The 14,446-nt window shown below is 49.1% G+C and overlaps 1 protein-coding gene across 1 annotated transcript in view; it reads right to left on the reverse strand.

Moving 5' to 3' along the window:
* CCNF (cyclin F) overlaps positions 1–14,446 on the reverse strand; it is a 212,920-nt gene that overhangs the window by 163,086 nt on the left and 35,388 nt on the right. Inside the window, exons 6-7 of the mRNA XM_069646925.1 lie at positions 5,816–5,869; positions 5,622–5,726 (exon numbers count right to left, since the gene is read on the reverse strand). Coding sequence (XP_069503026.1) covers positions 5,622–5,726; positions 5,816–5,869 — 159 coding nt within the window. The remainder of the gene's footprint in view (positions 1–5,621; positions 5,727–5,815; positions 5,870–14,446) is intronic.

Raw genomic sequence — 14,446 nt, forward strand, 5'->3', positions numbered from 1 at the left:
ACATATTGGACAGCTTTGCCACACACTACCAACCCACCCCCCCCTACACCTTGCCTACCCTGACAATTTACATTCCTCTGTCACCTCCATCTCTCCAGAAGAAACCACCAGAGTTGTCAACTCCATTAAGGTCTCTTCCAAACAAATTGGGGGCTTAGCTAAGAATTGGTGCAGTCACACTGTGTGAGACCACGCAACACTTACCTGCTTAGTATCAGGTAACCCACCTTTTGGTTTAGGTCAGTACTAAACAAGTTGGTTGTGTGACTGAGCAGCCAGGCAATCTCAAAGAGGGGTAAATGAGAGCTGTACAGGTGAAATCTGTCAATACAAGTAACACTAAGACTCAAGGTTATAGTTATTTAACATCGGTTTTAGCAAAGCATTCTAAAACAAACAATTGTTTGGTACAGTCAAGCAAACTTTGGAATTTATTTTTTAAAATCAATAAAGCTGGTGAATACTGTTTGGAGATGTCAATACTTTGCTTCTACACCCTGTAGTAACCCTGTGGGAGACTACACCAGCCTTATCCTCTTGGACATAGGTAACCCAGCCTTTGGTTAGGCTGGTACTACACAAGGTAGTAGAGTGACTGAGCAGCCAGGCTTCTCTCAAGAGGGATCAACGTGACCTGTAGGGTTGTAACAGACTTACAGTGACATGTGCAGTCAGTTGGGAAGGAAGTAAGCCAGTCCAGTGCCCCCTCGGACATACCAAGGGTGTCATGGAGCCTTTTTATGAGGAGTGGTTCACTGTCAAATGCAGAAGAGATATCAAGAGCATAAGGACAGCAGGGGAGTTAGAATCCGGGGATGCAAGGGTGTGCAGAAGAGAAGTTTATCTGCCTCTGGCTGATCGGAATCCAGACTGATGGTCGTGAAGACCGCTAACAAGTTCAGTGTGGGAGTCAAGTTGGGGGAGGGCCAACTTCTCAAGCAGATTCCCAGGAAAGGGGTGACGAAGATGGGGTGATGGCTGGCTGGGCACGAAGGTTCTGCTAACATTTTTAAGGACAGGGGTAGGGGACCCACAAGGGAGTGCTTGAGGCTGGGTGGAAAAGAACCAGCAGTAAAGGAGTGGTTACAAAGATAAGCAAGAGCAGGGGTGAGAGGGGATCAGCAAGGGGCAACTGTTGGGGAGAATGTTCAGTTTGTGCCAATTTCTTCCCACCTTAGAGACCCCCAGCTCTTTTGCTGGACTTAGGACGTTTTAATTCCTGGGCGAGTGGGACCTTTTTCTCACCCTCTTGTTTTTCCCTGCAAGTATTAGGGAGAATTCTCATAAATGTGCCAATTCCTCCCACTTTAGAGCCCTCCAGCTCTTTTGCTAAACTTTGGGACTTTGAACCTTTTTATTTTGTTTCCTGTTTCTTTTGATTATGGAGTTTTAGACAACTCCATAGGCATCTTTTCATTTATGTCACACAGCACCTTCAGTGCAATGGCACAGGGAAGCCTTTCAGGTTTTCCCAAGGTTTTAAATATCTTCTCTGGGATAAACTACTGTTTCCCAGAGAAAGTAAAGTGAAATTGACTTTACTAGTCTTTAAATTCCTAGACCCAGAACACCCCATCTTACATTAGAGTGCTGGAGGGATTACTTAGTATCCACTATGTCTAGATACTCTTGTAGCAGTCAAATGCTACCTTTTCCTCTCGAAGTGGCGGTGGTTTTACAATGAACGACCATTATTTCCCCCCCCCCCCCCCCGACTGCGAACACCCGTAGCATTAAATCGCAGGAGCCATGTTTTTCAAGATGGCGCCTGAGCCCCCTATGTAAAAACAGGTCCCGGTCTTTTTTTCACCATTTCTTTTTGGAAAGGTCCTTCTAGAGTTTGTCTCTGCGCACCAAACCAGGTTTGGTTCCCTTTGTTTCATCGCCTTTGGCAGGCTTCAGGACCGAACACCGCCTCTGGCGCCCGAGTGTCTGGCGTGGGCAGGAAGTGAGGGAGGTGCCCAAAACTCCCTGTGCTTAGTCTCTTAGGAGACCCAAATGCACTCTGGCGTGATTGGCTGACTTTCTGGCAAAGACAGTCACCCTGCTGGGTGTGTGGCAGCTAGGCTGGAATGAAAGGGAGGAAACTGGATAAAAGGTGAGTCTCTTGGCTTGGAAGGCGGAGTCGACCACTGGAACGAAAGAACTGAAGACGAACTTGAAGAGGATGGCTGCTGCAACTCCTGGACCGTTGGTTTGCCCGGTGAAGCCCTGCTGCAGGTCCAAATTGCTAAATCAATCTTGACAGAGAAGCCCTGCAAGGAGGACTTCTCCCTTTGAGTTGGTGGGACCAATCAACTCGTAAACCACCTGGATACCATTCTCGGAGCTAGTTGTATTTTCCTCGGAGTGCTGCAGGAAACCGAATAACCAATTACACCAGTTTGTGTGCTGGTCTACAGCTACCGGAATTGAAGATTTGCCAAGTGCCAGCTTTTCGACCAGTCCCAGTGCGGAGTCCCAACGTCCTCCCTCTTGTCCCCACGACTTAGGCTCAGGAACAGCGAGATCTGCAGGAACTGCCAGGAACAGCAGTCTTCAGCTGCATCTTTTTCTTCATTGCAAGGTACTGTGAAAACCCGACCGAGAGAACTTACCTCTCACTGCGAAAGTGCTTGGAACTTGCAGGCCTAGTCAGCTTGTGACCCAACATTTGAATTTCTTCTTTTTTTTGCCTCACAAATGTACAGTGTAAAGTACTAAAATATATTAGATTGCCTCCTTCTAGAGAAGGATTTATAACGGACTTGAATAAATTAACATGTTTAACCAAGTGACCTTGAGTGTAAGAATTTTTGAATACTTGTGATTGTAGGCCTCTGTAAAATCCTTAACAGCTCACATTCCCTCTTGAGATAATCCTGGCTGCTCAGCTACGCTACCAAAAAACTGTAGTACAGCCTTGTATCTAAGGTTGGTCTTGCTTACACCTGTAGTCATAGTGGTGTGTAGTGGTCCCAAAGGGTACTGCATACAAACTCTGACAGACTTCCTCCTTGATGCAGCGACGCAGACCTTTGTTCCTGGACTTGGTGACGAAAGGTAGGACTTCTGGCGGGCTATGGCTGTTGCACTCTTGAGAGGGACTTACTGCAATGGATTCCACAAATTTCAACGACTCTGGTTTTGGCGCCTTTTCCCCAGTGCCAAACAAATGGCTCTGGTTGGAGTTGCCTTGGTCCTGTACCCTGGCGAGTTGAATATGAACGAAGAATTCCTGCTTCTGGAGGTCCTTGAAGATGTGCACAAAGCTTTGGCGGGATTCGTTCTCGGGAACAAGTTGCACTAGCCGGTGTTCCAGGAACACCAGGTAATGGGCAATTGCAGCCCATGAAAATTACAGCGACTCAGGGGTTAGCCCAGAACAAAGCATGCCTTGAGGCTAGTTGGTCTCACCAGCCTTAGGGAGGAATTCGGTCCTTGGTGGAGCTTCCCCGTCGATTGGAAAAGTGCGTCAGCACAGCTGCAAGTCTTCACCTGTGCCTTCGCAGTCCTGGAAGGAGGTGCTCGAGTGTCTGCGTCTTCAGGTCGACTGCCTGTAGTCCCAAAACCCTCGCCGTATATCCGAAATTGCATTCATTCAAAGCACTAAGCTGTCAATCACACGGGGGTACGGCCGTCCTTTAGGAAATCCAGCCGCCCAGTTGGAACAGGTTTCGGGCAGGCGTGCCTACAGAGACCAGTGGAGTTTCGGGGCTCCTTCACTTCCTGCCTTCCCCAGACACACTGGAGCCTGGGCGGGCTTCAGGGCTAAAGCCCACCAAAGGCAGAACAGCGGACTCAAACCTGATCTAAACGACAAGTAAAAACCCGGAAGGGACTAACAAATTTTGAGATGAGAAATGGCGAAAAAAAAGACGGGACATTTTGGTAAAATGGTCATCAATGGGTGCTGCACTTCAGCTGAGAAATCAGCCTGCAGATACATTGCACAAAAGGTATTAAAAAGGAAAACATTGCCACCAGTCATTTGTGTAACAAAAAGTTACATGAGAAGTGGGATAAGGAGTTATGCAATCCCACCCCCCCCTCCAAGCACTCCACATAAGGTGGTGTGAGATGGATCCACAAAGGACAAAAGAAAAAAAACACTGTAGTTCACACAAGAAAATGTATTTAAACATAGGGATTCCTCAGTGGCATTGCGCAATGGGCGCTGTGGGTCACTATAAAAAGCAGATGCTGGTGGAGTTTATTAGGAACACAAAATCTTAGCGGGAAAAGGCATGAGTGGCTGGCAAAAAAGGCCCACTCACCAAGTTAAAATTAAAAATGTCCCAGATTTCAGCAAAGGGTTTGGGGTTTCTACGGTTAAAGAGAATTAGCACAGAAACTGAACATTCTCCCTAACGGTAACTGGAGCCCTCGGATGCTGAACATGCACAGCAACTGCCTCTGGAAACAGTCAACTGTACCTGGCAAAACTACATACCCAGTTCCAACATACTGCTATCCCGACCCTTCCCGCGGAACTGCTAGCAGGCCTCGTCTCCATTTGTTTCTTCATACCAGCGACTCTTACTTCAACAACTCAGTAACTGCACACTTCCACTGCTTCCAAAGCATGTCCCTATTCGCAAAAAAAATGGCCGTCCGAGAACTTGAATCTAAAAGTATGTACCTGTCTGTTATTTGCGGTTGCTCTATCATGAAGGACTTTTTGGAGCCTGAAAGAAACTATATTGATAAGTGATACTTGCTACATTGCATTCTCGGTTTTACAAAACTTTACATTGCAGTTAGTGTATTGTTGGTCTCTGCCTTTTCTTTAAATATATTTAGTATATCTTTACATATGTCTCAGGAGGATAGAAAGACGCAGAGCAGAGGTTCGATCCCTGGGTCCATGCTTAGAAACCTCTGGATATTAACTGCATTATAAATAACAAATTATCATATAATGATATATATTTTGGAGCCTCCGTTATGGGATCTTTAAAGGAAAGAGCACTGCAACCATAAAGTAGGCCACTCCAACAGCTTTGAGTTAGGCCTGGGCTCAACCATGATTTCCAAGAGAGTCTGGTGTGCTTGACTAAGTCACTATAGCACCCGGGCTGGGGCAGCCACCCCATCAGGTTGCTCAGATCACACAGTCCCCCCCCCCCCTCCAATAGAAGCCTCTTCCAATACAAAATGCATATTTCTTTACTTCAAATGGACATTACCATACAAAAGACAAAGATTTCCTGCATTCAATAAAAAAGTTGACTTTGCCATAATGCAAGAAGCACTCCATAGAGAAACTCAAGGAGATCAATATGATTCACTAAAGTAGAACAAATGAAAGGTCACTATCTCTTCATGACAGCAATCCAAGATGCCACCGTTTTTTTAAAGGGGATTCCAGACCTGAAGGCAATAGCTGTGGGACTATGTTAAAAAGCACAAACTGAAAGAAAAATGTACTAATTTAAAGCATTAACACTAAAATGTGTTCACAGAACACATCTGCCCCAAAATTAACACCCAAGAAGTATCTTTCCTGGCCACAATGGGATGGGTTCATAATGAACCCTGGGTATAGGCTAGCACTTGACCCATATTAGGTGTTCAAGGGGACAACAAGTATACGAAGTGAAAAACAAATGTAACAAAACACAAATGCTCAGTACACTCACAGCAGTTTTTTGGTTTCTTTTCCAGAGGAGATAGGCACTGGCTAAACATCCCTGCCTGGACGACTCCTCAAACATCTCCCGAGCTTCCCCCTTCTTCTCTTCATCCTAATTACAGAGAAATCAAATTTAAACAATAACTACAGAGGTGGTTACCAAACCTCAAAGCCTTCCAAACATGTAAAAAACAGACTTACCTCAAAAAGACTCAGTACTTTTGCCAAACAATACAGCACAGACCCTTTCTGTACCTAGAAATAAAAAGAAAAGGCCAGTTAAAAAAACGGTTACAAGTTCCAGACATAGGACAAACTGCATTCATTCCTTACAGTACAGCTGAGGATGTGTGGATATTTAACAGCCTCTGTGGTGTAAAACCACTATAGCAAGTAAAAGCTAGATGTTGACGACAGTTCAGCTACCTCCGTTAAGATTTTCATTTCAATGATACATCTTGTCAACACTGTTAAGATGGCTTTCTGAACTCTGAAGGCCAGCCTAGTTTCTTGGAACGGGTTAACCTCTGGACAGGCCAGACCAATCAGGGTAGCTATGGCAGGTGGTCAAGACCAAGTCTCAGGAGGGATGAGAGTGACTGAAAGACCTCAATGAGCACACAGAGCAAGGACACTTACAAATTACTCCAGACCGGTGTTATATCAAAAATATATACACATTACAAGGCCTTTGTAACAGACCATAGCAAAAGAATTACAGTATCACTAGATAAACCAACACATCACAATCAATACAATATATATACACAAGACCATTGGCATCTAAGGGGGGAAATGCACAAAATCGACAACCTAGATGGGAAGGAAACAGGCAGTGCAGTTCATCTTTAGGCCCAGTTCGACATCGACACTACACCTAACTAAGAGGCAGTCCAAGCCCTAGGAAGATAGGAGCCATGCATGAGCGTGTGCCAATGGGCAGAATAGAAGTTGGATGGGGCGATGCAGAACAAGTTACCACTTTTCAAGGAGGACCTCTACTTGAAGACAGAGGCAGTTTGAGAGTGCGGGATGGCCCTTGCGCTACAGGCCATCGGTTAGGGTATGGAGTACTCACCGGTCCCCAACGCAAGCGGACCCAAACTTCGGCAGGTCAGTCCACTTCGCTTGCCGGTTCAAATGCGGTTATAAAAAAGCACGCCTCAGCACCTTTACCTTTTAGTTCCCGAGATACATCGAAGATTCCCAAACGGGACAGTGGCGATTTCTTTGCTCTGGGTGGATGAATCGACCCAGTTTTACTGCAGCAGGCTTCAGGGGCAAGAGGGTCCCAACAGACTTGTGAAGGACGTTGGTAACCGTGGTTACTCTGGTCAAGGCACACTCACTTCAGACCTGGGAACGCCAAGTGTACGAAATTTGGTGCAAGGGTGCCGGGGACACAGAGCTAGCAGTATACCAAGTTTCGAGGGCCTCCTCGAAACAGCGGCAGCAGTGACAGAGAAAAGCAACTGGGTAAGCTGGTCAGTCCACTGGTTGGCCCAGGGACACTTCCAAGAAAGATTAGTTTGAGGACAGTGCCGGGAATAGTTGGTCCCACTATTTCAATGGGTCGAAGCGTCTTCGCAGACCTTCTAGGACGACCAGATGCAGCGGGGTCCCATGGGACGACAGCAGGCTCAGGGTGCCAAACCTTCCAGCGGGTCACCAGCGGTTCCTCGACTCAGCTTCGTAGTTGCAGGATACTTGGATCCTATCCTTTGTTCAGTGAGAACCCAGGAGATCGACATGGTAGTGGTGGTTTCAGCCTCCTCTTATCCAAAGTTCCCTTTGCGCCAAAACAGAGGACCCAATTGGAGATCTGCTCACAAGCACTCCATACGTGGACCAATCACTGACCACGGTGGTCCCAGGCATTCATGGCACTCCAGACTTTCTGGCACCCAGGATGTGTATTGGAATCAGCCATTCCAGCCCACATCCTGGAGGCGCGCACACAAAGGCATGCAGAAGCCCGCAAAAGCATTGGGATTTGCGGGGAAGTGCATGACCTAACAAGGACTGACCCGGGTCGGCTTGACCTGGGGAAGGTGAAGGGGCAAGATGGCCAAAGGACAGGACAAAGAACCTCGTGGCATGGCCATTTTGGAGCCAAGCCACCCATTTGTGCCAAATGCGGTTAATCTGGCAGGAAAGGGTAGCAATAAAGTGGCAGTAGGACCAAGAGAAGAGCCACAGAGGGTTAGGCAGGAAGGGTTGCATGTGAATCCATGCCCTTGAATAAATACTTAGCAGTACACACATGCACAACCACAGGAGATGGCAAGGCTTAACATAAGCATCCCTTACCTCCTCACCAGACTCACCTTCAAGCGAACAGGTTGCGCAGCACTGCCTGGCCGACTCTGGACTCCTCCCTGGAATCCCTGTCGACGCAGTAGAATTTCGTGAATGTGTGCGTTGGCCTCCACGTACCAGGCCTGCAGATGTCCAGCAGGGGTACACCAGACCCGAATGCCATTGTGGCACCTATCGCTCTGGTGGAATGGGCTCCGACTGCCAGGCAGTGTTCGGTTAGCCAACTAGCGACAGTGGGTCATACAGCCGGAGAGCGAAGCCTTGGACAGGGCCGTCCCATGGTTCACAGGACAAAGTTAGCAAAAAAGTTGAGCAGTTTTCCAGAAACTCTGTGTGGGCCACATAAAACTTCGGGCCACGAGCCACATCCAGCGAGTGCAAAGTCCTTTCAGCCGGCAACGAGGGCGTCAGAAAAAAAACACAGGCAACACCAAGTGCTCATTGAGGCGGAATTCCGACAGAACCTTGGTCCTCAACGAGGAATGCAGCTGTAGCAACTCCCTCGTCTCGTGAAAAGTCAAGTAAGGCCACTTGCACGACAGGGCCTGGATCTCACCTAGCAGAGGTGACGGCAACGAGGAAGACATTCCATGACAAACTTGAGCGGAGCTGAATGCATAGGTTTGAATCAGGCCTCCATGAACCTGGTCAGCAATTGAGTTCCCACGCCGGGGTCGGAACCTTCACCGGTGAAGCCGAACAGTCCTTTGATGAACTCCACCAGACGGTGCGACCACAAAGAAGACAGTCCTGGAGATCTGGTGTTGCGGGAGATAGCTGCCAGATGTACCTTAATGGAGGCATGGGCCAGTCCAGATTTGGCCAATGACAGGAAATTATGGAAGTACTTGAGGAGCCATGACACCGCAAGGGGTTAATCTTCTGAGAAGGCACCAAATCGCAAAACGCTTCCATTTGTGTCTGTAGCATTACAGAGTAGACTATGCTCTAGCCTTGACGAGAACATCCTTGCAGTCTGCCAGGAAATCGTAGCCACTGAAATAGCGCTGCAGGAGCCAGACCTTCAGGTTGAGACCCTGGATCATTGTGATGAATGTCGCCTCCTTCCCTGGCGAGAAGATCCATGACCACCGGCAGCTTGACTGGTGGGGACGCTGACATGCCGAGAAGGTACAGGTACCAGATCTGCATCGGCCATGCCAGTGCAACGAGGATCATACGGGCACTGGTACCGTTTGAGTTGACTGATGACTATGTAACGACGGCAACAGTGGAAACGCATACAGAAAGACCCTCCCATGAGAATGCGTCCCCCATGCTCACCTGCTGGCAAACCTCTGGCACTTGGTGTTTGTCACCGCCGCAAACAAGTCTATCCGGGGATTACCCCACCTGAGGAAAAGGTTCAGCACCAGATCCTGCCAAAGTTCCTCACATGTGGGAAAGCGAAGCTCCGTGCTCAGAGAGTCGGCAACAGTTTTCTGCCAGATGAAACTGAATGAGGAACATCCCCTGGGAGACGGCCCAGTGCCATAAATCCTGCGCCTCTTTGGAGAGCGCTGGGGATTCGGTGCCCCCCACCCCCCCCGGTTTCCCGATGTAAAACATTTTGGTGGTGTTGTCTGAAGAGGTGTGTTGTCCTTTGAGGGACGGCAGGAAGGATTTAAGGGCCCAAAACACCTCCCGTAGCTCCAGAACGTTAAATGTGCAACGCCTTCTCCTCCAGCAGCCACAGCCTCTGGCATGAAGACTTCCGGCGCGGGCTCCAGGGAAGCGTCCTTCATGACGTCTTCTGGTGCAGTGGGGCCTGGAAATCCGTGCCTCGGTCAGAGGCAAGCGCACAGCCCACCAAGTTATCACCCAATGGAACCCCCCTGTCGAGCGCAATCCTGTCTTGGAAGCTTCTGGACACCTGGATCCAACAGGCGTCAAGGAACTCTAGCAGTGGGCGCATCCGTAACCTGCAGAGCCGGATGGGGTAAATGCATGACGACATGCCGAGCAGAGACTTGATGGTGATGTGGAAGTACGCATCCTCCCGATCCAGCGACGACAGTCTCCCTCCTCCAGTTGTCTGAGCAGGTGTTGAAGAGGAGCCCCCGCCGAAACCCCTCAAAGATTGGGTAGACTCCTGAGGACCGAAAGGATGGCCGTTGCTGCTGTAGCGTGCCCAGGGCACGTGCCGCCTCTGTCCACCTTGATGACCTGTAGGGATTCAGCCACCACTTTCCAGAAAAGATTGTCTCCATCAAACGGCATGTCCAAAATCCTTGACTGAACCTCCTGTTGAAATTTGGTGGCCTTGAGCCAGCCACGACAGCAAATGCCATTGCCCATTTGGAGGAAACCCGTGTCCGCGATGTCCATAGCCACTGTGATGGCATGGTCCGACGCCACTTTGCTCTCTTGAAAATCTCCTAAGCCTCTAACCTCTCATCGTCGGGAGAGGAAGTCCAGTAGAGGTGCAAGTTTAAACCACAGCTCCCGGTCGTAGCGTGCCATGATAGAAAGGGTATTGGCGGCCTTGATGGCAGGCACCGCAGAGTAGATAACTCTCCTACCCATCGCATCCAACTTCGCCTCAACTTTCGGGTGGACGCTGCAGAAGACATCGAGCCCGATGACTTCTTGGCCGCTGCAGAAACCAGAGTCCGATGACGGTTGAGCTTGCAGGTGCAGAGTCCAGCACCCTATACTTCTATGGGTGGTCCCTCTTCGCTGAGGCGGTAGAAAGGTTCTTTATGAGCGCCAGTCCTTCATCCCAAATGTCATCCAAGAGCGGGACTGATTCGCATCGCAGCGCTGTTAAAGCCCTCCACCGGCGCGAGTGGAAAAGCTCCGATGCTCTTGAGATCATGGCATGGAACGATCCCATCTCATTCAGCGGGGAGGATCTGGGCGGAGGCAACGGGAGGTCGCCCATCCAGCCATCGTTGGCTGTGCCCGACCAGTGTCACCTGTGCGGGGTGGAGGAGGAGGTGAAGGGTGACAAGGAGACAGCAGGTGCCGGTGCCTCTTCTTGCCTGGCGGTTCCCACGTCCCACGAGTTAGCAGTTTGCGGCGTCGCAATCCTCCTCTGTATCTCAGATACCAGCATATGAAGGGTCGAGAGAATGTTCATTGAAAGGTCTCTAGGTGGCAGCTGAGGCGTAGGGATTGGCAGCTGGGGCGTACGAGCAGGGCCGAGGCCTTTGTCGGTATCCTAGGAGTCGCCGCCCTAGTCATAGGCTGCGACACCGACGTCTCTCTCGTCGCAATAGCCCTCCTGGATGGTCTGGTGGTAAACGAGTTCATTCGCCTTAGCAGAGGAGATATCCGTGCACTGGAGGCCCTCAACGCCCCTCTTTGCGTCCAGAGGGGACGGTCTCAGGGAGATCGCATCCTCTTCTGCACGGTCTTAATGGGCTTAACAAAGTCTCCTTACTGTGAGAAAGGGACACCCTTGCCGTTGGAGAGGCGCGGTGCAGGTCCACCCCTGCAGCCTTCGAAAGGGACGCTACCACTACCTAGATGGAGGGCGCCGCCTTCATCTGGTGCAACTTGGCCTTCACGGTCAGGCTAGGCCCTTTAACGGCTTGGTCTTCATGGTCGCCCCCGACCTTGTCCTGCTTGGCCTTCTTAGGGGGTTGGGTCTGACCCTAGATCTCCTTTGGCATTATCCGCCAAGGGTAGGCCGGACGCCATGCCCGGTTTGGTCTTCTCCTTGGTTATCTCCATAGCCACCTTCAGCTTGCCCAGGTGATCTGACTTGCTCTTGGATGAATATCCAGAGCGTTGACGGAGATTGATGCGGCCAGAGATGTCGAGCGCACACTGGCCATCGAGGAGCCTGCCGCAGCGCACTCCCGACAGTAGCAGACATGTGTGCTTGGCCTTTTGGACGACTCCCGCGGGAGGGGCGCCCTCAAAGGACTTAGAAGCCCGTCCAGCTTACCTGGATCCGGGAGAGGCAGGTTTCTGGAAACCACCCGGTGCAGACGCCTTGGTCTGCAGCCACTCTTCCAGCCGTTTATGCTAATCCTTCAACATGCGTTTTGAGAGTTCACGGCAAATGCACAATCCTACTCCTTATGCGTTGGGTACAGGCACTGGGAATGTTTGTCATCCATGTAAATATTCTGCAAACCGCAGTCGGAGCAAAGCTTGAAAAGGGAAGGGGAATTCTTGTCCGACATGATCCACGCGGTGTAGGCCTGAAGAATCTTCTGGAAGCTTCCACGATCGACAAAATACAGCCTTGAGGGGCGCTTAAGAATCTGAAAAACGGGTCCCTGTTAATTGGAAGGATGATCGATGAAGCACACAGGCTCGATTGACCGAAAAATAGAGTAGAACTCTTCCAAAAAGCGAAAATTGCAGTAAAAGCTTGAGAGCCAAGCACGAGGACTCCCACGTGCGGTAAAAATAGAAAGATGGCTGCCTGAGGAGGGTCTTAGGTAGAGGGCAGTCAGTCCCAGAGCTCAGTGATTGGTTGTTAGAATAAAGTTCAGAAATGAAACAGATTTTTTTTCTTTCACTGAGGATTCCCAGCCTGACTGGGAATTTCATGAGCATGTGAATCCATGCCAGACCCCATGCTGGAGAAAGATGGATTTTCATTACCCCATTTTGTAGTGAGCCACTTTTATAGTGAGCCAGCACACCCCACCGTATGTGGAGTGCTGGGGGATACAACCCATCGCCAGTCTTGCTTACCTGATAACTGTTGCAATGGCAAGTGTTCTTGAATGGCTGTTAGCAGTGCAACTACTTTTATGGCTTTTTAGTCTATCACTGGCAAGCTGTCAATTCAGCCTCATTAATACACAGAAGGGTTTGCTACAATTCTTTTGCCATTTCTTGTGGGTTTGCTGTGGCCTTTCTAGGTGGGAATGACCTCAGTGGCTGTTTTGCCTTTGGCGGGAATCCTGTGGATTCCCTGATCAGGCTCCAGAATGTCTGGAAAGGCGCAAAGCGAGGGAGGAGTGCAAAACTCTGCAGCCCTTTGTCTTCAACCGTGCCTGCCTGAAAGTGATCAACTGCCAGTGGGGTGGAGGCTGGCTGTCCTGATTGGACAGCCAGACCGCCCCATTATGCAGGGAGACAATGCCGAGGTTGTGCTGTAGTTCGATAAAAATTCTGATCCTGGAAGCTGCTGACAAGTTGACCAATGGAGCTGAAATCAAAGTGGAAAATGAAGAAACGAAGACCTAGCAATTTCCAATCGACCTGGGGATCCTGAAACGGACGACCCCGACCGAGTCAGGTGAGACTCGCTAGACTCAAAGACGACCGACATTGCGAGCCATCCCACGTCGTGCAGCGACCTTAACTATCCTTGGAGTGCTACTGTGATTGGGAGGTCTCTCGCCCAGTTCACCCAAGCCAACTGCTGGAATCCTCCTAGGGTGTCTTCTCTGAAGTCCCTGGACCCTAACTAACTTTCAAATTGAATTACTGGTTTGCGCAGCCTTCCTTAGGAACTTTGCCTGCAACTGAGCACTCCCACCCTGCCTGCAACTGGCTCCTAGACCACTAGGGCCCCTCTTCTGCCTCAGAGAACTCATGTGCTAGAATTGGGAAGGGCTAGATAATTTAAAGGTCTGCCTTGTAAAGTAGAACAAAGTTAGTTGGTAACTTTAAACTGAGTGAATAGATACAAAGTTAGTACGTACCATAGATATGTTCTGCCATTCAAAGTATATAATGGATTTACTTACCTTGAATCAGCTGTGTGTCTCCTTAAATAAGTATTCTCAAAGTCTTACTTTCTATAGAAACGGTCTTGCCATTCTAACAAGACTTAACATACTCACCTGTGAATTGGGGTTCCCCTCTTCACAAAACTAATGCTGCTTCTTTCACTTTCTGAGTCCTGTTAGGATAAACAAATGTGTGCCCCAATTGGGTCTCGTTTCCCCTCCATACTTGCCGTTAGCCTGACCAGAATAAGTCTGCCTAGGTCATACATACCTTTTAGGTCGCTGGTAGCTCCTTACAAAAGTACAGAGGTTTTATTTACTTTGCATAGCTGTGTGCCATCCAAAATAGCTTATCCTGAATGAGAGTTATAGGTCCACTATTCAGAAAAGTATTTTGTCCAGTTCACTTACTATGCGATTTCTTGATGAGCGTCACAGAACTGTTAGGGTCTGTAAACAACCCTAAAGTATCTATTGATTTTGGACTTCCCTAGAACTACTGTTAGTTGTTCCAAATAAGGTTATGTGCTTTGGTTTGTGCACCTTCAAGCATAGTGTTTAGGATTGTGGTTGTACATAATGAGATTGTATCCATTCCCCTCCCTCCCCCAAGATTTATTTGGGCCTACTTTTATTCAAATAAACCATTTTTTTTTTTTTTACAAATCAGTGTTTTAGTTTTTCTTAGGACCATTTGTATTACAACTTCTTTGTACTGATAATACAGCCCTCTTTCCAAGCCTGGCTGCTCGGTCTAAGCTCGGGTGGTACAGCCTTATACTAAGAGTGGAGTCCGAACGGTCTCCGTCGAATGGAGCCTTCTCTGTTGATCCCGACTGCAAAATCCCTTCCAAAGTCCGGTCTTATATCT

This window comes from Ambystoma mexicanum, chromosome 2q (assembly GCF_040938575.1).
Source record: "Ambystoma mexicanum isolate Mex_15411 chromosome 2q, UKY_AmexF1_1, whole genome shotgun sequence".
Lineage (NCBI taxonomy): Eukaryota > Metazoa > Chordata > Amphibia > Caudata > Ambystomatidae > Ambystoma > Ambystoma mexicanum.